Genomic DNA, 27,917 nt, shown 5'->3' with positions numbered 1-27,917 from the left:
GTTATAATAAAATATTTACAAAAATTTGAGGGGTCTACTTACTTTAGTGAGGTACTGTGTGTGTGTGTGTGTGTGTGTGTGTGTGTGTGTGTATGTATGTATGTATGTGTGTGTATATATATAATATATATATATATTGAACAGTCAGCTGCCCACAGTTAAGATGGCTGCAGCCAGACTTAGTGGAGGGAGATTTCTGCAGCATATTTGGCAAGCACAGACTTAGTGTGTGTCTATATGTGTGTGTGTGTATATGTATGTATATGTATATATATATATATATATATATATTATGTATATATGTGTGTGTATATGCAAAGTGGTTGGAGGGAAGCTTCAGAATGGCAGAGGTTTTTATTATAAATTATATAAGCAGATTCTCAAACAAAATTTAATATTACACAAGGGTTTTACTTTTTGGAAGGTGTGTGTCTCATTACATCTGGCGTAAAACTAACAGAATTTTATAAAAAGAACATCATACTAATAGTCAAACATGGTGGTGGTAGTGTGATGGTCTGGGGCTGCTTTGCCGCTTCAGGACCCAGATGACTTGCTGTAATTGATGGAACCATGAATTCTGTGTTTTACAAGAAAATTCTGAGAGACTGTCCGGTCATCAGTTCATTAGCTCAAGCACACTTGGGTTATTCAGCAGGACAATGATCCAAAACACACCAGCAAATCCACCTGTAAATGGCTCAATGAAAAGCAAAACAACAAAATTAAGGTTTTGGAGTGGCCTAAGTCTGGATTTAAATCCGATTGAGATGCTGTGACATGACGTAAACTGTCCGTTCATGCTTGAAAACCCTCCAATGTGGCTGAATTAAAACTATTCTGCAAAGAAGAGTCGACCGAAGTTTCTCAACAGCGATGTTTGAGGTCATTGTAGCCGTATTAGTGCACTTGCGACAGAGACAATTGAGTACTGTCCGTGATACTTTTTTTTTATTTGCACGAACATACAATTTTTCAGGACAAGCTTTCAGGGTATGTCCCCTTCTTCAAGATCCAAGCAGTACTGATTCCCAAAATGTTTAGCAGAATGGTAAAAAAACACACAATCTCTAAGCCAAAGGAAAAAAAAGAGAAACCCAAACCTAAACAAATTTAACTGGCAATGGTAATAAAACTAGCATAGTTAGTGAGATAAGACAGAGTGAGAGCTGAGGACAGGGGGGAAGGTGGGGGGGGGGGGGGATAGTCACAGAGGGGGTCGTAAAACTGTGGCATAATGAGTAAGGAAACCCATATCTAAATTTAAGCCGTTATTTTTTGTGTCCAAAAGGTATCATTTTTAATTCAAAAGTTTTCCTTTCCTGGATAGTTGAAATTCCCTTTAAGAACCAAAACCTTGAGGTCTTCTATAGTGTGGTCCGGTTGTGAAAAATGATGTCCCACAGGTGTGCAGAAACTACAGTGGGTACGAAAAGTATTCAGACCCCCTTAAATTTTTCACTCTTTGTTATATTGCAGCCATTTGCTAAAATCATTTAGGTTCATTCTTCTTCCTCATGAATGTACACATAGCACCCCATACTGACAGAAAAACACAGAATTGTTGACATTGTTGCAGATTTATTAAAAAAGAAAAACTGAAATATCACATGGTCCTAAGTATTCAGACCCTTTGCTCAGTATTTAGTAGAAGCCCCCTTTTGATCTAATACAGCCAGGAGTCTTTTTGGGAAAGATGCAACAAGTCTTTCACACCTGGATTTGGGGATCCTCTGCCATTCCTCCTTGCAGATCCTCTCCAGTTCTGTCAGGTTGGATGGTAAACGTTGGTGGACAGCCATTTTTACGTCTCTCCAGAGATGCTCAATTGGGTTTAAGTCAGGGCTCTGGCTGGGCCATTCAAGAACAGTCACGGAGTTGTTGTGAAGCCACTCCTTCGTTATTTTAGCTGTGTGCTTAGGGTCATTGTCTTGTTGGAAGGTAAACCTTCGGCCCAGTCTGAGGTCCAGAGCACTCTGGAGAAGGTTTTTGTCCAGGATATCCCTGTACTTGGCCGCATTCATCTTTCCCTCGATTGCAACCAGTCGTCCTGTCCCTGCAGCTGAAAAACACCCCCACAGCATGATGCTGCCACCACCATGCTTCACTGTTGGGACTGTATTGGACAGGTGATGAGCACTGCCTGGTTTTCTCCACACATACCGCTTAGAATTAAGGCCAAAAAGTTCTATTTTGGTCTCATCAGACCAGAGAATCTTATTTCTCACCATCTTGGAATCCTTCAGGTGTTTTTTTTTAGCAAACTCCATGCGGGCTTTCATGTGCCTTACACTGAGGAGAGGCTTCCGTTGGGCCACTCTGCCATAAAGCCCCGACTGGTGGAGGGCTGCAGTGATGGTTGACTTTCTACAACTTTCTCCTGACTGCATCTCTGGAGCTCAGCCACAGTGATCTTTGGGTTCTTCTTTACCTCTCTCCCCAAGGCTCTTCTCCCCCGATAGCTCAGTTTGGCCGGACGGCCAGCTCTAGGAAGGGTTCTGGTCGTCCCAAACGTCTTCCATTTGAGGATTATGAAGGTCACTGTGCTCTTAGGAACCTTAAGTGCAGCAGAAATCTTTTTGTAACCTTGGCCAGATCTGTGCCTTGCCACAATTCTGTCTCTGAGCTCTTCAGGCAGTTCCTTTGACCTCATGATTCTCATTTGCTCTGACATGCATTGTGATCTGGAAGGTCTTATATAGACAGGTGTGTGGCTTTCCTAATCAAGTCCAATCGGTATAATCAAACACAGCTGGACTCAAATGAAGGTGTAGAACCATCTCAAGGATGATCAGAAGAAATGGAAAGCACCTGAGTTAAATATGAGTGTCACAGCAAAGGGTCTGAATACTTAGGACCATGTGATATTTCAGTTTTTCTTTTTTAATAAATCTGCAACAATGTCAACAATTCTGTGTTTTCTGTCAGTATAGGGTGCTATGTGTACATTCATGAGGAAGAAGAATGAACTTAAATGATTTTAGCAAATGGCTGCAATATAACAAAGAGTGAAAAATTTAAGGGGGTCTGAATACTTTTCGTACCCACTGTATCTTCCTTATGTTCCTTGATGGTATGTCTGTGCAAATTCATCCTCGCTTGCATCTTCTGTCAACAGCGATGTGAAAGACTAATTACAAGTTATCACAAACACTTGATTGCAGTGGTTGCTGCCAAGAGTAGCACAACCAGTTATTAGGTTTAGGGGGCAATTACTTTTTTACATAGTCCAGACTGGTTTGGACAGCTTTTTCCCTTTAATATATGAAATCATATTTTAAAAACTGTATTTTATATTTATTCAGCTTATCTTTGTGTAATATATTAAAACGTTTTATTATCTAAATCTAGGGTGTCCAACCTTTTTGGCTTCTCTGGGCCACATTGAGTGTAGAGAAATTTTCTCGGGCTGCATATAAAATATATACTATATTTAAGGTATATGAGTAATAAAACGCTGCCGCGCCCTTCCCGCACTGCCGCGCCCCCCCAGCACTAATTTAACACAATTCCGAGGCAGCCTCTGCCTACAGTTAGTTGGAAGCCGCTGTGGCCGTGCCCCCGACCCAACTTCCTTCCTCCCCAAAAAAAAAAAAAATTGTCAGGGGGCAGTGGGCCGCATTGCCTGCTGTTCCGGGCCACAGGTTGGACATGCCTGATCTAAATCATTTAGGTGTGACAAATATGCAAAAAAAAAAATCAGGAAGGGGACAAATACTTTTTCACAGCACTGTACCTGTAAGTAATGTATATTGCCAAAATATTCAGTGTTTCTATTGCAGTTAAGCACATAACTTTGTTCAAAAGGAACATATGCTTAATGTAATATAGGCTGTCATTGCTGGAACCTCTGAAAACATTAGTTGCTTAGCTGTCATACTGATCTAATGGGTTCTTCGTGAGTTTCAGTCTGTGATCTTCTTCTGCAGATCAAGAGCTGCAAAATATCCTGGAAACTAACATTTTCAGATCTGCAGTGAAGGGCACTATATTTCCCTCAGTACAGGCATCCATTAGAGTGTTCTAAGCTTTAAAATATTTAAAAATATTTAAAAAATTCCTGTTTCATTGTGGGCTTTGTTTTTCAGTCCACCCCATCGCCATCTGCTGATCTCCTTGGATTGCGGAGTGCCCCTATAACAGGATCAGCAGCACCCAGTGCTGGAAACCTCCTGGTGGATGTATTTTCAGACACACCCTCTGCTGCCACTGCTTCTGTAGCTCCTGGTGCTGATGAGAACTTTCTAAGGTATTATGCAACCCTTAAACCTAATGTGCATTGCAAAGATTTGTTTGATTGATTGATTGAAGCACATTTGCCTTGTATATTGTCACTGCTGAAAGTATGTCCCTATAGCTTTATATAGTATTAGCATTTATAAAACATTGCATAAAGAAAATTAATTTGTCTGTCCAAGAGGAGCTTTTAATTGTTTATATCATTAATACGCCCATACATACGCTATGCAGTTTTGTTGAGTTGCCCCAAGGTTGTAGAATGCAAGTTATTATATGTGTTCTGTTGTACCATGATGAAATCGTGCTGAAATACTTTAAACAGGATTTCCGTAAATAACAATTAATTTCAGTTCTTAACTCACACCTGTGCAAAAACTGGAGATTTTTGGAAGTGTGAGTGCATGTCTGGTATTAGCTTGTTTGTAATGGACTGGTTGTTCAGAGAAGGTGTACCTAAAGCTACCTAGACAGGCCTATATCCTATAAATGGCACCACCTTCCCCAATTACCTGTCAACTTCAGTGTGACTGTTTGCAGATGGGAACTTAAGCTTACAGCTGAGGTCCAGGAAAAATTATTTCCTCTTACATTACAATATACAGGGTGTTAGAGTCTCAGACTACGGTTTATGTAGCTGCCCTTATTTGAATGGATGACTTCTGCAACAAATCCTGTCTTTTCTGCAATCCAGTGTGGATCTGCGTTTGGCCTGGAGTACCCTCAAGGGTCAGATCTTGTTCCTAGCTATTCTTTAACAAAGCTCATTTTCCTTTGACTACTTAGTGAAAGCCATTGAGTAGAGTATTGCACATGTTGCTTCCCATTGACCCCATGGGATCTCAAAATACCTTTTGAACCTGTCAGAATTATTCCCAAGTCTACACTCATTCGCATGATTTCTTGTCTCACTGTAAAGGATCCCTTCCTAGTCACCCATAAACAAAAATTTGTAGCACTGCAAAACTTCCCTCTTCAGTCTAAAGCACAGATATGGCGCTGACATTAAACAAGCTCATCCAGGTTAGCTGAAACCGATCGTAAGACAGAAGGTGGAACTGCCGCACACCGGAACCTAGCCACTATATAGAGAGGTAAACCATATGGCTTTTGCCGGCACTCCTCCTGGCTATGTTCCTCCGACGTGTTTCACTCCACCTCTCCCTCTCTGTGATTAAGCCCCATAGGCGGGGCAAAGCATATCAGAGGAACATAGCCAGGAGGAGTTCAGGCTGAAGCCATATCTTTACTTCTATAAAGTGTCTGAGTTCCTCTGTGCAGCATTTCCACTTTGTATTCTGATCTGTTTCAGCAAGTCCTTCCTAGTGTTTTATATAGGAGTAAGGTTGTTTTGAGACCCAAGGCATTTTTTTCTTCCCAAGGTGGTTTCCTTTTTCTGGTTAACAGTACATTGTTCTTCCCTCTCTGTGTCCTGCTCCAAAACATTCTAGGGAGATTTCTCTCCACTGTTTGTACGTAGTACACCCTGTGCTAGGCTACCTCTCATAATACAAGGTGTTCTCTAAATGGACTAAGTGGAGATACTGTTGTTCATTAGTCTGTCCTCTCATTTTGACCATTTATGGTGCTTTTCCACTGCATGGAACCGAACGGTTCGGCTCGCTTTTGTGCTTTTCCACTGCTGGTACCGCATGGTATAGTGTAGGAACGGTTCGGTACGGCAGCGCTTTTCCACTGCATGGAACCGAATGGTACGGCTCTCAAAAACAGTACCTACTCGATTGTGGTTCCAACAGGTACCATACCCGGTACTATATCCCACAATCCTTTGCATGCAGTCACTACTAGCCACTGATTGGTCAGAGAATCCCACCCACCCCGTTGTTATCCCACCCACTTAACTTTAATACTACTTTAGTGGAAAAGCAAACCGTACCGTACCAAACCGTTCCAACACCATACCATGCGGTACCAGCAGTAGAAAAGCAAACCGGGCCGAGTAGAGCCGAGCTGGTACTTGCAGTGGAAAAGTGCCTTTACAGAAGGCCTTGTATTTGTTTAAAAGAATACACTTTTTTTGTGAATGAATGTGGGAAAAAGATAGGAAAAGCAAACGACATGATTCTTCAATGTACACTAGCCAGAACGGCCAATCACAGTGCAGGAAGAAGAGCAGTTTCTAATATCGGATATCAATGAAACCATTATTTGGGCATTTAAGCAGTAGCCACCTGGACCGCACATATTCTTAGAGGAAATCATTCAATTTTATGGTTTTAAAAAAATAATTTTTTCCTGGAGTTGCTCTTTAACACAGCCTTTTATAAGTTAATTAGCTTGAGACTTAGGCCTCTTTGACACGGAGCGGACCGTATTGCAATCCGCTCCGGCACTTTTTTTTTTTTTACGGACACGGATGACACTTGTGTCATCCGGTCCGTATGTCCGCATATCATCCCATCTGTTTGCGGATGATATACGGACATAATGTATGTCAATACGATTGCGGATGTCAGCGGATGACACCGCTGACATCTGATTTAGCGTCCTTTCCGTTTTTTAAACGGAAAAAAAAATAGGGTTCTGTTCCGTTCCAAAAAACGGAACACAGCTGAAAGGACCCAAAATCGGATGTCAGCGGATGGTAATCTGCTGACATCTGCAATCGCATTGACATACATTATGTCCGTATATCATCTGCAAAAATATGGGATGATATACGGAAATGCGGAACGCCCGTGTGAAAGGGGCCTTACGCTTAACATGCTTCATTAGTGGGAGCCCCTAAACAGCTGTAAATCTTTAGGCTGTCAGCAGATCGACCTCTAGTGGCTCTGGTTTTCAGCACAATGCCAAACAATAGAGAGCGACTGAGCATGTGCAGAGCAGGGTGAGACTGTTTAATTCTGGATTTTGAACAGTATAGGCAATTTTTTATTTGCATAGCTATGCTTGCAAAATGGTCACCCTGAAGTGATCTAGCAAGACTAAATGTGTTTAATAGGTTCACCTTTAAATTAGTGGGGACAATTTGCTTCCAATTTTTTTTTTTCTGGTATACCTCCTATAAATGTGGTTTTCAGGCCATGAGGTATTAAGTTTATTGCACGTTATGGAATTTGGGGTAATTCATGTCTTTTGTCTCCTGGGTGCAATCCCTGTATTGACTGTCAATATATTACTTTAAGCACATTATTCCTTAGTGCTATTTAACAAAATCAATATCCTATTGTACAGCTGTGTGTATGCTGCTATTTGTCTGTCTACTGTCTAATTGCATGTGAGTTTTCTGTCTTCTCTTTTGGTCTTTGTCTTTCTTCCTTTTCTTGTCTTGCTGCTGGTGGGATTGTTTCTTGTCTTTGTCTGTCTTGCTGTGCCTGCCTATGATTGGATGGTGTACAGTGACTTGGACCCGCCCTCTGAAAGTTCTCCGTCCCTGTTGGTCAGTGCAGACCAGCCTTCAGAGTAAGGGCTGATTTAGTAAAAATTAAGGCATGCTCGGTTGATATCATTATCAGTTTTTACTACATTTTTCAACCATTTCCTGAAGAAACCAGACTGTTCAGACCACTCTACAGGAGTTGCCAGTGTTCTTTCCCACATTAGCATGATGGCCTTTGAGACAGTACTACAGTACAGCTACTACCCTTAATAATTAGAGATCCATGAGTTAGCAACCACATGTGGCTCTAGGGTAACCTTAATGTATTCATCAACCGATATTGTTTTTTTACTGCCGATACCGATATTTTGGTCATCGGATATCGGCATTGGCCGATATTTTTGGACATTAAAAAAAATGTATATTTTTTTTTTTTTTTTTTTTTTAATGTCTACAGGTACTGTGGTGGAGGGATCTGGGGGTCTAAAAGACCCCAAACCCCTCCTCTGCACTTAAAAGCATTCAAAATGCCAAGTCATGACATCACTTCTGGGTACTCGGCGGCGCCAAATTCAAAGAAATGGAGACCCGGTCAGATGGCGGTGGTGCAGATGGAGACCAGGTCAGACGGCGGCGGTGAAGGTAGGATGCCCGGGTCTCCTGGTGGGACAGGAGACCCGGGCGAGCCGTGGAAGGCGGCAGGGGGGGGGGGTGTTGACCTCCCCTCCTGCTCCTTGTAATGACAGCTGATCGGCTTTTCAGCCGCATCGGTTGTCATTACAAGACAGCCGACCGTCGGCTATGGACACCGGTACGGGGTTGATGCCTCTTGCAGGCATCACCCCGGTACAAGCACTTTCCTGAAATATCTGCAATATCGGTAAATCAAAAGGCCGATTCCGATATATCGGGCAAAGTGCATATCTGCCCTCGATATATCGGCTTTGCCGAAAATTGGTCGATCACTAATGTGGCAGCATGTCTTCAGTTCCTGTGTTTTATGAATATGTCCTTCTGTGTACCCTTCAGAGAAACATGAAGCCACTCAGAACTTCTATTCTAGGTCATAAGAAAGCGTGAAAGATGAAAGTGCTACAAGTCTATAATTAGCCCAGTATAGAATAAATAATCGAACCTAATAAAAGATTAGTAGGCAAAGCCAATGTGTTTTGTGGGCTCATAACAACCCCTTCACCAAGGTTTGTGTTGTAGATGATTGGAAGAAAATACTGTACAGTGAGGACAAAGGATCATTTATTGGAATAACGGTGTAGGCACCAGACTGCCATCCTAGGTCACAAGGCAAGTTATCTGTCACGTATTTTAAATGAACATCTCTGTACCTGACCCAGGCTGCATAAACCTGTTTGTTATTGCTGTGCAAATGCAATGTGGTCCATGGGTCAGGGAACAGAAAATTCCCCTGAGATCTCTAGGACTGGTAATGTGTTCAGTGATATGTTCTCCTTAAGCAAAACTTCTACTGTAAGACAGCCCATAGATGATGTATTTTTTTCATTCAACCGGCGGGTTAAAAAAAAAAAAAGACTCAATTCCCCCTGTTCCGTGAAAATTCCCTACCCTTGTCACTTCCGGTGCACCTACGTCATTGAACAGCTGAGCAGCTTACTAGTGCGCATGCTCAGAGCTCTGGAGGGTAGGGAATTTTCACGGGTAGAGTTTTGAAACGTTACACCGCATCAGCTGTTGCCGCTGCAACATGAAATCATCTCCGCTCCTACCCCTGTCACTTCCCTGATCTCGGCTACTAAATGTAAAAGCGGCGGCGGGTCTATGAAAATATAAATCACGGAGCCGAGATCTCCGTGATTTATATTTTCATACACCCGCCACTTTTACATTTTGTAGCCGAGGTCAGGGAAATGACAGGGGTAGGAGCGGAGATGATTTTATGTTGCAGCAGAGCTGTTTTAATGTTACCGCGGCAACAGCTGATGCGATCTAACGTTGCATAACACTACCCCGTCAGAATTTCCTACCTTCCGCAGCTGTGGGCATGCGCACTGCTATGCTGCTCAGCTGTTCAATGATCTATGTAAACAGGAAGTGACGAGGGTATGGTATTCTAACGAGGTAGGGTTTTCTAACGTTACACCCCCATCCACAGAATCGATGTGGATGGGGAAATCCTCTCTGCTGAGCTATTGTATGCTGACTATGGGGAGACTTCCCCACTATCAGAATGTGCTAATTAGTGCTGCTGGCTATAGCTGGCAGTGCCGATTAGAGCAGATGTTTTCTAACAGGGTAGTTGTAAAAAGTCTATCGGTAGATCAACTTCTGTAAGACCAACTATGCCCATACATGGATCAAAATTCGTCCGGTCCTTGCTGAACTGATGAAATTTCGATCCATGTATGGCCAGCTTAAAGCTGCCATTGTCAAGACTAATTACTGTGTCTGGATGCTCTTACACAGGGATGAGTATCATGCTTGACACAGCGGCCTAATTTTTTTCCAGTCCAACAAGGTTTTGTTTACAGTTTAACACCATGTCTTTTGATTAAGGAATCAACACGAGGAAAACAATAGTTTTCCTTGTGTCCTATTCACACCATGACGTTGCATTAAGGTACACTACGCATAAAAGCAGCACGGCTACATTTTAGGAAACGCATCACAGCACCTTGGTGCATAGAGTTGAATGAAATGTCATTTTGTGACATTTTAAAGTAAAAAAAAGAAGTAAAGTACAATCTATCATAAATCTATCATAACAGTGCTACACACCACAGACCAGCTTAATATAAGATGCTTAATGCGTGTGAGCTGCAGTTAGGTTGAAAAAAGACACAAGTCCATCTAGTTCATGCAATAAATAAGCTTGTGTGATTGAACCCTATGGGGTCGATTTACTTAAACTGGAGGGTGCAAAATCTGGCGCAGCTCTACATAGAAACCAATCCGCTTCCAGTTTTCTCTTTTTTATTAATTTTTTAAAAACTTAAACACGCTAAATCAAGCCCTACGTGTTTTGGTAAAGCTTGCTATATACAGCAGCAGATCAGACCCTAGAAAGGTTCTACACATGAAATTATCTCTTTATATTTTGGACAAACTACTTTTTTTGCCTCTTTCTCATTGCTCAGCGTTATTTTGATTTGCTCCTTTTTACTTTGTAGGCACTTGTGGACGGCTCTAGACCAACTGGGAGCTCATACTACTTCAGGCCAGTGACATCAGTTGTAGAGTTGAGCTGGCCATAGATGGTTCGAATCTTGGCTGGTTCAGAAAGTACCAGTCAAGATTCAAACTCTCTATGGGCAGGCTGATTGTACCCAAGTCAATCTATTGATTACATTTGTTCCCTAGAACTTGCATGTGGTATGAGAGCATGGTACCATATGGTAACTAAATATCTTTTGAGGGTGACCCATTGAAATGACTGTAGTACTGTCTCAAGACCATTACACCTCCATCAAGGTTTATATAACATTATATTTTCCCATCTGAACTATAAGGTTTAGAGTTCTTATTGTTAAATGTATTGTGCTTCTTTTACTCTGGTTTGTGATCAAAGTTGCTGCTCCTTTTTCTGGGTCATGTGATCATGTCAGGACTAACGCTTTTTTTTTGTGTGGCTAACAGATTAATTTTGTTTTTCCCCTTTTGGTGGCTCTCTGCCCTTTTTCCATTCTTTCCTCTGTCCTTTTGCTCTCAGTTCTGGCTCTACTGTTTCAGAGGATCCTGCTTTGCCTATCGCTGAGGCTGATGAGCTTCTCAACAAGTAAGATTAGCATGTGTATTGAAGCGTGTGCATGTTGTAGAGGCGTAGATCGCTTGTCTGTCTATATCATATCTGTACATAATTCGGTGAAGTCGTCTTTCTTTTTTTTTTTTTTTTTATACTGTAAAGTAGTAATTCATCCAACTAATTTGTAAAACCAAATTGTATCAAATAGATTTCCACATTTTGGATGAAATTTTGATGTGCTCCCCTGCCAAGTTTTAATGGCGGTCTAAAACCCCAGAGGGGAGACCTTCCTTCATAATAGTATGGCTGTGACAGGTATTCATTAGCTTTTCTTCAGAGCCTCTGATGTCACAAGACAAAGACCGTTCTCTGTATTTTCCTGCAATCCCCACTGGAGAACCCGGAGCACAAAAAAACACCTCGGCAGCTGTTGCAACAATGCTTTATTTGGAGAAATGAATTTTTCGGCCAGTTCTTTAAAGTGAACCTGTGTATAATAAATTCTCACTACACCTGTTGATGCCCAAATGTGCAATCACACACATTATAAAGTACCACGGAGTCAAGACATCTTGGACACTTTTTATATGCACATTTTGACCAGCTTCTTTACAAACCTTCCACCTACCCTCTCACCCCTCACTATTATTCGCTAAGAGCAAGTTTGGCAACCAATGTATTTATGGGCTAGTTATTGAGCACAGGGGTTATCAAGCCAGAGCTTCTGATCACAGAAGGCGGTAGAGATTTACATAAGCTCCCAGAATTTGGACTTTGAGCTCTTAGGGTCTGCAAGGTAAAGAACTATTCATGCAGGCATCTCCAGGTGCTTTCTTTTTGTTTCTGGTAGCCATTCAGAGAGGTGAATGTGAACAAAGATGCAATTTTCTCTATCGTTCATTGACAGATGCAGTTCTCTCTGATTCATATCAGTAGGTTAATACTGCCCCCTACAGGAGTAGGACACAAGGCAGAAAAAAGTTCTGGCTTCGTGTATGGGCAGTCCCGGAAGGTACACCCTCTCTCTTCCTGCATAGGATGCCAGTTTTAATCTGCCTAGTCAGGAGTAAGGACCTAGTTCCTTGCTGGAATCTTTGGTCCTGGCATTTTTGTTTTTTTTTGCTGTTGAGTCCTATGTTGCCTGGTTGGCTATGTTTGGCCGTGGGGACTTGTTGTTTTCTGCTGTTCCCACCAGTGGCGGCCCGTGCATAGGGGGCGCCAGGGCGCTGCCCCCCCTACCCCTAAAGAAAAGGAAAAAAAACAAGAAGAAAAAAAAAAAACGAACAAATAAAGTTTTGAAAATAAAAAAAATTACAAAACGAACAAATAGTTTTGAAAAAAAAAATTGTGTTCGCCGCTACCCCGGCCTATGTGGTGGCTATGGGGGGGGGGGGGGTTTACGACCCAGAAGGGGGGCGGAACCTGAGCGCAAGTCATTGCGCTTGGGCACCCCCACTTTCCTGATATCCTGGCTGTGATTGGTCCAGTCTCCAGCCTGGACCAATCATCATCCGGGACATCCGATCGTGACGTCACAATGGGGGCGGTGCCGGTGCGTGCGTCCGTCACCGCCGCTCGGAGGACCGCCGCCGCAGAAGAGGACGAACGGATCGAGGAGGGGAGAACCCGCCACCGCCAGGTAAGTGTAGATTGAAGGGAGCACGCACGCTGGTCTCTGCATTAATTGGGGGACAATGCTGACTGTGGCACTCTGCAATCATTGGGGGACAATGCTGACTGTGGCACTCTGCAATCATTGGGGACAATGCTGACTGTGGCACTCTGCAATCATTGGGGTACAATTCTGTGGCACTCTGCAATCATTGGGGTACAATGCTGTGGGCACTCTGCAATCATTGGGGTACGATGCTGTGGCACTCTGCAATCATTGGGGTACAATGCTGTGGCACTCTGCAATCATTGGGGGACAATGCTGTGGGCACTCTGCAATCATTGGGGTACAATGCTGTGGCACTCTGCAATCATTGGGGTACAATGCTGTGGGCACTCTGCAATCATTGGGGTACAATGCTGTGGGCACTCTGCAATCATTGGGGTACAATGCTGTGGGCACTCTGCAATCATTGGGGTACAATGCTGTGGCACTCTGCAATCATTGGGGTACAATGCTGTGGCACTCTGCAATCATTGGGGTACAATTCTGTGGCACTCTGCAATCATTGGGGTACAATGCTGTGGGCACTCTGCATTCATTGGGGGACAATGCTGCAATCATTGGGGTACAATGCTGTGGGCACTCTGCAATCATGGGTACAATGCTGTGGCACTCTGCAATCATTGGGGGACAATGCTGTGGGCACTCTGCAATCATTGGGGTACAATGCTGTGGGCACTCTGCAATCATTGGGGTACAATTCTGTGGCACTCTGCAATCATTGGGGTACAATGCTGTGGGCACTCTGCAATCATTGGGGTACAATGCTGTGGGCACGCTGCAATCATTGGGGGACAATGCTGTGGCGCTCTGCAGTGATTGGGGACAATGCTGTGGCGCTCTGCTGTGATTGGGGACAATGCTGTGGCGCTCTGCATTGAAAGGGGCACGCACGCTGAACTCTGCATTGATGGGGGCACAGCACATTGTTCATTGCATTGAAGGGGGCACAGCACAGTTGCATTGAAGGGGACACAGCACAGTTGCATTGAAGGGGACACAGCACAGTTGCATTGAAGGGGACACAGCACAGTTGCATTGAAGGGGGCACAGCACAGTTGCATTGAAGGGGGCACGCACGCTGAACTCTGCATTGTGGGGGCACAGCACAGTGTTCATTGCATTGAAGGGGGCACAGCACAGTGTTCATTGCATTGAAGGGGGCACAGCACAGTGTTTATTGCATTGAAGGGGTCACAGCACACTGTTCATTGCATTGAAGGGGTCACAGCACAGTGTTTATTGCATTGAAGGGGTCACAGCACAGTGTTTATTGCATTGAAGGGGGGCACAGCACAGTGTTTATTGCATTGAAGGGGGCACAGCACAGTGTTTATTGCATTGAAGGAGGCACAGCACAGTGTTTATTGCATTGAAGGGGGCACAGCACAGTGTTTATTGCATTGAAGGGGGCACAGCACAGTGTTTATTGCATTGAAGGGGGGCACAGCACAGTGTTTATTGCATTGAAGGGGGCACAGCACAGTGTTTATTGCATTGAAGGGGGCACAGCACAGTGTTTATTGCATTGAAGGGGGCACAGCGCAGTGTTTATTGCATTGAAGGGGGCACAGCGCAGTGTTTATTGCATTGAAGGGGGCACAGCGCAGTGTTTATTGCATTGAAGGGGGCACAGCACATTGTTCATTGCATTGAAGGGGTCACAGCACAGTGTTTGTTGCATTGAAGGGGGCACAGCACAGTGTTTATTGCATTGAAGGGGGCACAGCACAGTGTTGCATTGAAGGGGGCACAGCACAGTGTTTATTGCATTGAAGGGGGCACAGCACAGTGTTTATTGCATTGAAGGGGTCACAGCACAGTGTTTATTGCATTGAAGGGGTCACAGCACAGTGTTTATTGCATTGAAGGGGTCACAGCACAGTGTTTATTGCATTGAAGGGGTCACAGCACAGTGTTTATTGCATTGAAGGGGGCACAGCACAGTGTTTATTGCATTGAAGGGGTCACAGCACAGTGTTCATTGCATTGAAGGGGTCACAGCACAGTGTTTATTGCATTGAAGGGGTCACAGCACAGTGTTTGTTGCATTGAAGGGGGCACAGCACAGTGTTTATTGCATTGAAGGGGGCACAGCACAGTGTTGCATTGAAGGGGGCACAGCACAGTGTTTATTGCATTGAAGGGGGCACAGCACAGTGTTTATTGCATTGGAGGGGTCACAGCACAGTGTTTATTGCATTGAAGGGGGCACAGCACAGTGTTGCATTGAAGGGGGCACAGCACAGTGTTCATTGCATTGAAGGGGTCACAGCACAGTGTTTATTGCATTGAAGGGGACACAGCACAGTGTTCATTGCATTGAAGGGGGTACGCACGCTGGTCTCGGCATTGAAAGGGGTCACAGCACAGTGTTCATTGCATTGAAGGGGGCACAGCACAGTGTTCGTTGCATTAAAGGGGGCACGCACGCTGATCTCTGCATTAAAGGGGGCATATACCATCTCCTGTACCATGACCTGTGCCATGCCTATACCATATCTGTGCCATGCCTATACCATATCTGTGCCATGCCTATACCATATCTGTGCCATGCCTATACCATCTCCTGTACCATCACCTGTGCCATGCCTGTACCATGACTTCAAAGTCACGCAATTTTTTACTGCGTTTTTTGGCGCAAAGCAATACCTATTACATTTTTCTTTTTGCGCCCCCCCAAAAATTTTGAGCACCAGCCGCCACTGGTTCCCACCCCTCATTTTATGGCACTGCTTTGGGATGTCCCTACTGATATGAATCAGAGCGAACTGCATCCGTCAATGAACGATAGAGAAAACTGGATTTTTGACTTATCGTAAAATCCTTTTCTCTTAAGTTCATTGATGGACGCAGTACCCGCCCCTCTATTTTGAGTTGGGTTGGTGTTACTTTTCTGACACTGCTTTGATACAAAACTGGCATCCTATGCAGGAAGAGAGAGGGTGTACCTTCTGGGACTGCCCATAGGCGTAGCCAGAACTTTTTTCTGCCTAGTGTCCTACTCGTGTAGGGGGCAGTATTACCCTACTGATATGAATCAGAGAGAACTGCGTCCGTCAATGAACCTAAGATAAAAGGATTTTACGGTAAGTCAAAAATCCAGTTTTTTCAATGTGTTTATATAGGCTTGGTTTATTTAAAATGTGCTGTTCCCCACACATTTTTATTTAGTAACAGATTTATTGCCGGTAATTTTGCATTACATGCAGACTAACATGCTGTCACAGTGGCGGGCGCAGTGCTGCATAGTAACATCTTACATGGTATGCCCTAAATGCGGGTGTAAAATGTTACTAAAGGGAAACCTAACCTTTAATTTCCCTTTTAGATAGTGCAGTAAATAATCAAGCTGGTCCAAACGATCTAACAGGTGTGCTTGCTGGGTGCACTGTATAAACTGTATGTAACTTCACCTACATATCGTATACAGCGCTGTGTTCTGGCAGTCCCTATCCTACTTTGGGAACAAAATAGGGTTGGCAGCCATTCACGCGAAGCTTTGTGTTCTATGAATGAATGTAAAGCTTTCTCTGATTAGCTGAGAAGGAAATTCCGCCTCAAAGGAAGCTTTGTATTCATTCATAGAATACAAAACTTGTGAATGGCTGAGCAAAGCTCAAGTGAACTCCTCTATTTTGTATTGGGAGTGGGACAGGAATTGCCTGTCCCACTGTCGGAACACAGCACTGTATATGGTATGTAGCTGAGGCTACATACAGTTAATACAACATGCCCAGCAAGTTCACCCATCAAAGCAGTACATTTTTTTGGGCCAGCTTGCCCTAGACTAACTATTTAAAGGGACATTAAATGTGGAATTGATGATTCAGGTTTTTTTTTTCGTTTAACCACAAGGTTAAACATAAACAATCCAATTCCCCCCCCATCCACACATTTGAGGTGGATAGAGATTCACTCACACTAAGCTATTGTATTCTGACAGCAGAGAGACTTTCCTGCTGTAGGAATACATTGAGCTCTGACGGCTGTGGTCCCTACAGAGCCAGATGCATTTAGATCCATGTATGGCCCGCTTAAAGCGCAGTTCCACCCTAAAATTAGACTTACCTCCATCTTCTTGCTCCGGGTCACCTGAAAAACAAATGGATAATCGCAATTTTTTTTTTTTTTTTTTTACTTACCTGGTTTAGAAGAAAATATACTCACCTTACTTCCTCTTCCTCCCCTCGGCGGCCACGGCGATTCGTCACTTCCTGGCTTTGCAATGATTCCTGGGAGCTGAACGTCATCGCTCCCAGGAATCAATGCGCCTGCACCGGCCCCGACGTCAGTTCCGGTGCAGGCGCTGTCATACCTTGCAAAACAGCTTCTGGGCATGCCCAGAAACTGTGCAGGGATGACGCTGCGGCACCGGAAGTGACGGCGGGGCCGGTGGAGTGCATCGTGGGACCGAAGAAGACGGAAGAGGACACAGAAGAGGATCGCGCTGGCTTCAAGCTGCCCACACCTGAGATGGGAGATGGCAGCGCTGGACAATACATTTTCAAGGTAAGTATTTCTTCTAAAGGGAAGTGCAACCCGGGACAGATCAGAGGCTATCCATTGTGGAATGTACTAGCCCTGACTGTCCCGGGGGTATTTTTATTAAAAAAAAAACGTTCCCAGGGTGGAACTCCGCTTTAAGGCTTTAAATTGTATGCAAGGTCTAACTAACCTCTCCCTTAGCTATGGAGCACAGAGATGGCACTAGTATAGAGGTTACATGGAGTGCAAAGCTTTTATATAACTGGGAAGTTTATTGCTAACCCTATTTTTCATATGATCTTTGTTGCTTTTTTAAAGTTTCTATGTGGTTAATTTTGGTTTGCTGTCTTTTGATATCCTACTATACAGTACTGTGAAGTTTATTCGTAACACACACTATGGATTTTATTTTCGAAATGAGCTTGAAGCTCCTAGCTGTGTACAAAAGGTTTAAGGGGTTCTCTGATACCAAATCTTTCAAATGTCCATCTTGATCTGCCATGATCTTCTTTACCTGCTTTGTTTCAATAGTGATTACTCCTAATTAAGGCTCCTTTTTTTTTTTTTTTTTTTGTCAAATTTTATTCCTCTGCATGTGAAGGAAAGTACAGCTCTCGCTGTATCTCTGTTTGCTAGGATGTAAGTGCTGCAGGTCTAGTAGACTCCAGCACTACAGTGGAATCTCTGCCCCCCTCTCCTCCATGCCTTAAACTAAGCTCACAGACCCAGGCTTAGGTTTATGAATGCCCTGGAGAAGAGGGGAGTGAAGATGCAAACTTAGCCCCAGCCTCTGTTTTATGAATGGCCTGGATGAGAGGGTGGCAGGGATAGTTACATAGTACATAGTTAGTGAGGTTGAAAAAAGACATCAGTCCATCCAGTTCAACCTATGATGTGTGTGTGTGTGTTTGCTTTTAACCGTACATTGTATACCCCTGTATGTTGTGGTCTTTAAGGTGTCCATCCAATAGTTTTTTGAAACTATCAATGCTCCCCGCTGATACGACTGCTTGTGGAAGAGAATTCCACATCCTTACCGCTCTTACAGTGAAGAACCCCTTACGCATGTTAAGGTTAAACCGCCTTTCCTCAAGTTTTAGTGAGTGGCCACGTGTCTTATTGTATCTCCTTTCTCTGAATAGTTTGTTCCTTATGCTAGGGTCACCAGTACAGTATTTGTACATTGATATCATATCCCCCCTCAATCGTCTCTTCTCCAGAGAGAATAGGTTCAGTGCTTGTAGTCTTTCCTCATAGCTGATGTCCTCCATTCCCCTAATTATTTTTGTTGCCCTTCTCTGGACTTTCTCCAGTTCCAGCACATCCTTCCTGAGGACCGGTGCCCAGAACTGGACAGCATACTCCAGATGTGGCCGGACCAGAGTCTTGTAGAGTGGAAGAATAATCTCTTTATTTCTGGAGTGAATCCCCTTTTTTATACAACCCAGTATTCTGTTGGCTTTGCTTGCGGCGGCTTGGCATTGCATGCCACTGCCAAGCCTGTTGTCTACCAGTACCCCCAGGTCCCTTTCCATCCTAGACTCACCCAGAGGTTCCCCCCCTAGTGAGTAGCTTGCTTTCTGGTTTCTGGCCCCCAAGTGCATTACTTTACATTTTTCTACATTAAACCTCATCTGCCATGTAGTTGCCCACCCCGTTATTTTGTTCAGGTCTGCTTGCAAGATTTCCACATCCTGCATAGAAGATATTGGCATGCCTAATTTAGTATCATCTGCAAATACTGAGATTGTACTAGATATCCCCTCCTCTAGATCATTTATGAATAAATTAAACAGGATTGGTCCCAGGACAGAACCCTGGGGGACCCCACTTTCAACACCCGCCCAATCCGAGTACTCCCCATTAATCACCACCCTCTGTACTCTCCCCTGGAGCCAGTTCTCTATCCAGGTACTCACCTTATGGTCCATACCTACCTTCCTTAGTTTGTACAGTAAGCGTTTGTGGGGAACGGTGTCAAAGGCCTTTGCAAAGTCCAGATACACCACATCCACAGGCTTACCTTTATCTAAGTGGCAGCTCACTTCATCGTAGAAGGTTAATAGATTGGTTTGGCACGAACGATTTTTCATGAATCCATGCTGATTACTACTAATAATACCGTTTTCATTAATAAAGTCTTGTATGTGGTCCCTTATCATCCCCTCCAAAATTTTGCAGACTACTGATGTTAGGCTGACCGGCCTATAGTTACCCGGGATATATCTCGGCCCCTTTTTAAATATTGGTACCACGTTGGCTTTTTTCCAATCAGCTGGCACCATACCCGTCTGTAAACTATCCTTAAAGATCAAGAATAATGGTCTGGCAATCACCTGGCTGAGCTCATTAAGAACCCTTGGGTGCAAGCCATCCGGTCCCGGGGATTTATTTATGTTAAGTTTCTCTAGTTTAGCTCTAAGTCTATCCTCTGTTAGCCATGTCAGCACTTCCTGAGGTGTATTATTTAGTTCGGCCTTACAAGCGGGGTTCGTGAAGCCCCCCGATTCCTTTGTGAAGACTGAAGAAAATAAATTATTTAACACATCCGCCTTTTCTCTGTCCTCTGTGGCCATTTTTCCTTTATCATCTTTTATGGGGCCAATGTGCTCTGGCCTCGCTTTCCTACTGCTTATATACTAAAGAACTTCTTGGGGTTCTTTTTACTCTCCTCTGCTATATGTCTCTCGTGTTCTATTTTAGCCGCCCTGATTTCGTCTTTACATTTCTTATTACACTCTTTGTAGTGCTTAAATGCTGCCAATGACCCCTCAGTCTTGTATTTTTTGAAGGCCTTTTCTTTAGCTCTAATATACATTTTTATGTTGGAGTTTAGCCACCGAGGGTTTCGTTTTGCTCTTTTAAATTTATTTCCCTGTGGAATGCACTGGCCCACCCCCTTGTTAAGTATGCTCTTGAAGCACTCCCATTTTTCCTCCGTGTTCTTTGTTCCCAGGGTTCTATCCCATTTGATATTTTCTAGCAGCGAGCGCAGTTTAGGGAAATTGGCTCTTTTGAAATTCAGTGTCCTTATATTACCCTTGTGTTTCCTATTACTGTATTTAATACTGAAACCAATTGACCTATGGTCACTGTTCCCTAAGTTGTCCCGTATTTCTATATCCGTGAGCAGGTCTGTATTATTGGTAATCAATAGGTCAAGTACCGCATTGTTTCTTGTCGGTGCATTCACCATCTGACCCATGAAATTGTCCTGCAAAACATTTAGGAACTGCCGAGCCTTGGCTGAATGCGCGGTTCCTTCTGCCCAGTCTATATCAGGATAAAGTCCCCCATTATAATGACATTTCCCATCCTTGCTGCCAATCCTATCTGTAACATGAGGTCCGCCTCACCCTCCTCCCTCTGGTTGGGGGGCCTATAGCATACGCCCAATATTACCTTCCCCACCGTGCCTTTCCTTTGAAGCTCTACCCATAGGGATTCTGCCTCGTCCATAGCTCCATTATTAATATCATCCCTCATATTTACCTGTATATTGTTCTTAATATACAAACATACCCCTCCCCCTTTTTTACCCTCTCTATCTCTGCGATAAAGGGAATACCCCTGAATGGTCGCCATCCAGTCATGAGAGCTGTCAAACCAAGTCAGTTATCCCCACAAAATCTAAGTCCTCCTCAAACATCAGTAGCTCCAGCTCTCCCATCTTGTTGGCCAGGCTTCTGGCATTGGTATACAAGCCTCGTAATTTTGATCGGTTACATTTGACCATGGCGGTCAGACTGCAGCACTTACATCCAAACAAGAGACAAAGTACAATGCATGCAACAGAAGAGATTTGACAGCTGTAGAATAAAGCCAGCATGACTGGAGGTTTCTTATTAATGGAATGTTATATCTGTAATACTGGTGGTTTTTTGTGTGTCTGGAGTTGGGACTTTAAGAGGCATTTAATATAAAATTACCACACTATTTACGTGACAAACTGAGATTCCACATACTTTGGTTTCATTAAATTTGACGTGTAAATACCTGGGGTTTGGTAATTCCTTGCACAGAAGAGCATGTTTGATATTTTGGTGACATCATTTCTACTTGCATGCATTCGTGGTTAGAACTGAATTAAAGAGAATGTGCAAGTATAAATTGAACATAACAGATGGGTTATCCCTGTGGTTTTAGGTTTGTCTGCAAGAACAATGGAGTACTTTTTGAGAACCAACTTTTGCAGATCGGGGTGAAGTCAGAATTCCGTCAGAACCTAGGTATGTAACCAGAATGTCTGCTGGCATTCTACTGTTATTTGTAGTAATCATGGTGGATGGTTTCTGTATGCCTGGAAGTCTCTCTCTGTAAACCATTTCCTCTCTACTTTACTGCAGGACGTATGTACCTGTTTTATGGGAACAAAACATCTGTGCAGTTCCAGAGCTTTACGCCAACAGTATCATACCCAGGGGAGCTGCAGAACCATATCCTTTGCACTTCATTTAAAGGCATAATGGGTACCAATCCTTCAAAAATTAAAGATAGAAGTGCCGAGCAGTCATTACCTTTTCTTCAGAAAAATTTAAAATACTAAAATTCATATCCAGCTAGTTTTGTTTTAGTGGAATAGAAAAAAAAATTAGGTCCGTCAGGTCTTTATATTAAAGGATAAGTTCACCTCATCCTGCAAAAAAATGTGCATTTTTTTTTTTCTTTCTTTTGAAACCTGTTGATCGCTGGTGCAATGCAGGTTTCCTTCAGATCTGTCAGTATATCTGTGTACCCATATATCCTGTACCAGCAGGCAGATACACTGACAGACAGAAATCAATGAACTACCACGGCGCGCCACAGCGTGCAGCGGGAACATGTTACGTGTTCCATCTTAAAAATGGTTGGAACGTGCACCATGATCCCAAAGGTGAACTTATCATTGAGGGCCAATTCACACCATAAAAACGCAGTCCAGATGCGTTCCAGATGCTTTTCTGCATGTGCGTTTTTGATGCGGTACAGTGAAATTTTTTTCTGGGAAAATCCTTTCTTCCCCTGTATTGGACTGTGATCACCACGGATGCCAGTCTGTCCGGATGTGGAGGTATCTTGGGAGTGTACTCAGCCCAAAGTGTTTGGACTCGAGAGGAGTCCAGGCTGCCGATCAACATCCTGGAAATTCGGGCATTCCGATTTTATCTGTCTCAACAGACAGATCATCTGCAGGGATGCCCTGTATGGATACAATCGGACAATGCTATAGCTATGCTATGTGGTAAGGGTGATTTGGGTGTAACTGACAGTGACTGAACCGATTAGAAAATCAGATTCTTTGTTTGTTCTTATGAATTGACCTCGTAAGGGGCAGGCCGCATCTGCTGCGACCATTTCCAAGTGGATCAGGCAGATGGTGCTGCAGTCCATTAAAGGGCAGGTTCCTCCTTTCCCTGTCGAGGCGCATTCTACGAGGGCGCTTAGTGCCTCCTGGGCCTTCCCTCATTAGGCGTCAGTGGTTCAGGTGTGCAAGGCCACTACGTGGTTGTCTGTACACACATTCACAAAGTTTTATAAGGTAGATGTACTTGCATCTTCGGATGCAGCGTTTGGCCGCCAAGTTTTGCAGGCTGCGGTTGCAGAGGCTTCTGCTTCTTGAGGGTGACTTTTTTCCTGGTCTTGAGCTCCAGTTGTTCCTAGTTGAGCTCCCGTTACCAGGTTGGCTATGTTTAGCCTTGTTGGGAATTTCTGCGTTTGCTGTGTGTTTTTTTTTTTTTTTTTTTCCTACCCCTCAGGTTGACATTGATTTGGGACATCCCACTGGTTTGAAGAATTGAAGCTGTGTCGGTCAGTGAATGAAAGAGAACTGGATTTCTGTCTTACCGTAAAATCCTTTTCTCTGAGGTTCACTGACAGGCACAGTGCCCGCCCCTCTGTTGGGGTTTAGTTATTTGTTCTTCTGACACTGCTTGTTACAAACTGGTGTTTTACAGCAGGAAGGGATGGTATACCCTTTGGAACTGCCCCAGGGGCGTAATCACAAAGGTTTCCGCCTAGTTCCACTCCTGAAGAGAGCTAGCATAAAGCCCACTGGTCTGAAGAATTGAAGCTGTCAGTGAACCTCAGAGAAAAGGATTTCACTGTAAGACAAAAATCTAGTTTGTTTTTTTGAGGTTTTAAGTGTAAATGTGAGATCTGAGGTCTTTTTTTTACCCCAGATCTCACAATAATGAGGCACTGTCCTGCCCATTTCTGTTACAAGGGATGTTTACATTTCTTGTAATAGAAATAAAAGTGTTGGAAAAAAAAAAAAAAATATATAATCAATAAAGAAAAAAGAAAGCATGACATGTTGGGTATCTATTTACTTAGCGTAGCATCATCTTTCACATTATACAAAACAGTTAGGCTAACTTTACTTTTCTTCTTTATATATATATATATATATATATATATATATATATATAATATATTTTTTTTTTATTTTTTTATTTAATAAAGGGTATTTTTTCCAAAAAAAAAAAACTACGTTTGTAAGACCGCTGCGCAAATACGGTGTGACATAAAATATTGCAGCAATCTCCATTTTATTCTCCATATAATGTTTGGAGGTTCTAAGAAATTTTCTAGCAGAAAATACTGATTTTAACTTGTAAACAACAGATTTCAGAAATAGGCCTGGTCTTGAAGTAGTTAACTTAATATCCTAGCAGTGGGAACCCCCTATGCTGCAAGGAATAAACATCAAGTATAGAGATAATGTATTAAGTTGTAATACATACTTTCCCCCATTATTCCTCATACCCGGTAAGGTTTCAACCGGCTTGTTTGACTGGTCCTTTGAAACCTCTTTTGAACCTTTGGATGGCAATTGCACTCTGACCTCATCAAATACAATGCAGGAGTAGCAATCCTGCATTGTACATGAAAACAGCAAGGGCCTCTCTAAGAGTAGAGCGCTGCAAGGGTATACTGAAAAATAAAATAATTCTGTCCGGCTGTAAATAAGCTGCTACCAGCTTTTAACCAACTTTGGGTAGTGCTGAAGCCTGCTAACAGCCTGTTGAACCACCTCTGGACCAGAATATTTCCCCCCTTAATGACCAGGTCATTTTTTGCGATTCGGCATTGCGTTACTTTAATGGACAATTGCGCGGTCGTGTGACGCTGTACCCAAATAATAATTGATGCCCTTTTTTCCAACAAATGGAGCTTTTTATTTGGTGGTATTTGATCACCTCTGCAAATTATTTTTTGCTCTATAAACAAAAAGAGCGACAATTCTGGGAGAAAAAAATGTTTTTTTTCACTTTCTGCTATATAACCTTCCCAATAAAAAAAATTAAAAATAATTTTTTCATAATTTTAAGCCAGTTTGTATTCTGCTACATATTTTTGGTAAATAAATCCCAATGAGCGTATTTGATTGGTTTGCGCAAAAGTTATCGTGTCTACAAACTGGGGGAATGATTTATGTAATTTTTTTTTTTTTTCTTACTAGTAATGGCGGCGATCAGCATTTTTTAGCAGGTCTGCGACATTGCGGTGACAGATCGGACACCTAACTGACATTTTTGACACTTTTGGGGGGACCAGTGACATTACTACAGTATTTGGTGCTAAAAATATGCACTGTTACTGTACTAATGACACTGGCAGGGAAGGGGTGAACACCAGGGGCGATCAAAGGGTTAAATGTATGTCTAGGGGTGCTTTCTAACTGGGGTGTTTGGGCTTATGTAATCAACACAGAAACCTGAGCTCCTAAATAGAACGAACACAGGAGCCCTGTGTTGATTGCTGACATAACTGTCTGCCGTGTTTACAAAAGCAGACCGCCACTCTGTCTGCACGGGGAGCAATCGTGGCTGCCAGCCCCGCAGATCAGCTTCCCTGCTGGCGAATGGGGGTATGGCATTTCGTGGGTACCTGCTGACCTGCCGCCGTATATCTGCAGCTACTGGTTGGCAAGTGGTTAAAGTGACAGTCCGCACTCCCATTGAGATCAGTGGTTTAACCTCCCGAAATTAGAGTGACATGTGCTTTTAAGGGGTTTGTAATGCCTAACAATGAGCTTCTCATTTTTGCTTTCTTTGACTGGTTAAATATACCATTAAAAGTATCGATAGCTGTTAAGTGTTTACCAATTGTATTGGTTGAGCCAGATGGACTTTTTTCAACCTAACTGTGTTATATGTATGTATTTAATGGAGAAGATAAAAGTGGTGTAGTGGTGGTGGGGTTCTGTAATCCTGTCTTATTGGGACAATGCTGCTCCTCCATAGATACAGTACAACGAATGTTGCACTAGGAATGACCTCAGGCATGTTTAGAGTCTGAACCCAGGTGAGCTGTCCTGCCAGGAAACTGTCAAAGGCGATGGCCAGTGATAGGCAGCAGAGGCATCCCCTGCCCCACAGCCACATATATGTAAGGAGTGTGTGTAGGTGTGTGGCTGCTGGGCAGGGGATGCCTAAGTTGCCTGTGATTGGCTGCAGCCTTTGACAGATTCCCAGCGGGATAGCTCAGATGGATTTGAATTCCTGTCCAAACACGCCAAGCTTATCTCAGGTTGTCACCCTAGGAAGAATGTTAGTGACGAGGTCGCCATGTGAAAATAAGGGAGAAATGTCTGGGGAAAGAGTTCCCCCTACTGCAAAAAGGACTTATAAGCTGCAATATATTAAAAATTTTGCTCTTGGGTGTCACTTTAGCAAAGCTGCCGCTGGCTAAAAGCTTCATGTTTTTTAAAAGCTAGCCGTGCACTCTGGTCTCCTACAAGCTGAATCCCAGATATACTGAGTCTTAAAATATGGGGACTTAATGCAATTAATTGATTAATGAAATGTTAAATATAAGGTAAACACTGAAAGGACAGTTGATATGGTTTACATGGCCTTCATATGATGCAGTCATCCTTAACTTGACATCTCACAGCTCAACCTTCAGACCAAACCAGTGGATCCCATGGTGGAGGGTGGAGCACAGGTCCAGCAGGTGTTAAACATTGAGTGCTTGGCAGACTTTGATGATGCTCCACTAACTAATATTAAATTCAGGTATTCGGGAACCTGCTGTCTGTGCGAGTAACATTTTATGAGATTATGTTTGTTTAACCTTGCCATCTACCTATTTTAGGTACGGAGGAACGTTACAGAACATCACATTAAAATTGCCGATAACAATCAACAAGTTCTTCCAATCAACCGAGATGCCATCCCAGGACTTCTTCCAGCGTTGGAAACAGCTCAGCCTGTAATTGCTTTACCCTGTATTTAAAGACCATTGTAGTACTGGAGGAAGTAATTGCATTTTCTCTTTTGTTTATTGAGGGACACAGCTCCTGTCATTCTTGACCATTGGATTATAATGCTCCCTACAGGAGTAGGACACTAGACAGATACGCCTATCTATTTCTGCTGGTCGCCGACGTTCCTTGGAAGCTTCCTCTCAGGGAGGATCTGCTGTCCCAAAAGACCAATCTACCATCCTGCTTTACAGTAACTGGCTTTTACGGCTTGGCTGTTGAAGCCCAGGTGCTAAAGGATAGAGGTTTGTAGAGTCGGTTATTCCTACGTTGTTAAAAGCTAGGAAATCTACCTCTAGGAAGATGTACCATCGTAAGTGGAGGACGTACATTGCGTGGTGAGAGTCTCTTTGGGTTCATCCTTGCTACTTCTCTGTGGCTCATATCTTAACCTTTCTGCAATGGGGGGTTGAACAGAATTTGGCCTTGAGTACCATCAAGGGCCAGATCTTGGCCTTGATCTCTAATAGCAGAGAGAAGGGAGTATACCCCCATGGGCATAGCTAGAATTTTTTCTGCCTAGTGTCCTACTCCTATAGGGGCAGTTTAACACATTGGTCAAGAATGACAGGAGCTGTGTCCATCAATGAACATCAGAGAAATTGATTTTACGGCAAGTCAAAAATCCCATTTTACACGAGTGCTTTGGAAGGCTGATTTTTGAGCCCTTCTATAAAAGCAAGTATTTCACTTACCAACAAAAACTCCTTTCATTTTCCATATCTCCACTGTAAATCAGTTTGACTGAACTAGTTTGGTGTCTCCGAAACTGATGATCTTCGTGGTGCAATGATCGGTGAGGCTGTTGGCGCCTAACACACGTATTGTTGCTTCGTTCACACAGTTGTCTCTGAGAATATGGTTTTTAAGTGCACTTTTTTCTAATAAAACGGTGAACAGATTGATAGGCATGCCCTAGTGTTTAAATACAGTCTGTGCTGTTGCATTTAAGCTGTCATTTTCCTTGTTTTTCTAGGCCACAGCAAGAAGCACAAAAGATTTTTAAAGCAAACCATGCCATGGATTCTGAAGTGACAAAAGCAAAGGTAAGTCTTGTACACAGGCTATTCATGTTCAGGTGCTTTGTTATTCATTACACAGTTTAGGAAACCAAAGTTATTCTAGTGTCCCTGGTATCCAGCTATTTCACCACATATAGAACAGAATTGACATCATTCCATTGTTATGGTTAATTGTTTTTTTGTATAGAATA

General features: G+C 43.2%; 1 protein-coding gene across 2 annotated transcripts in view; it reads left to right on the top strand.

Moving 5' to 3' along the window:
• Window positions 1–27,917, top strand: part of AP2A1 (adaptor related protein complex 2 subunit alpha 1) — a 136,069-nt gene that overhangs the window by 93,028 nt on the left and 15,124 nt on the right. The window contains exons 15-22 of one of the 2 annotated variants that reach the window (XM_082273795.1): window positions 4,089–4,249; window positions 7,600–7,662; window positions 11,262–11,327; window positions 21,604–21,686; window positions 21,804–21,894; window positions 26,334–26,456; window positions 26,536–26,652; window positions 27,681–27,750. In XM_082273795.1, the coding sequence (XP_082129921.1) occupies window positions 4,089–4,249; window positions 7,600–7,662; window positions 11,262–11,327; window positions 21,604–21,686; window positions 21,804–21,894; window positions 26,334–26,456; window positions 26,536–26,652; window positions 27,681–27,750 (774 nt within the window). The remainder of the gene's footprint in view (window positions 1–4,088; window positions 4,250–7,599; window positions 7,663–11,261; window positions 11,328–21,603; window positions 21,687–21,803; window positions 21,895–26,333; window positions 26,457–26,535; window positions 26,653–27,680; window positions 27,751–27,917) is intronic. The other variant, XM_082273796.1, reaches the window with a different exon arrangement.

This window comes from Pelophylax lessonae, assembly GCF_965119305.1.
Source record: "Pelophylax lessonae genome assembly, chromosome: 12".
Classification (NCBI taxonomy): Eukaryota; Metazoa; Chordata; class Amphibia; order Anura; family Ranidae; genus Pelophylax; species Pelophylax lessonae.
The sequence above is the reverse complement of the archived record's forward strand: the minus strand, read 5'-3'. Positions and strand labels throughout refer to the sequence as shown.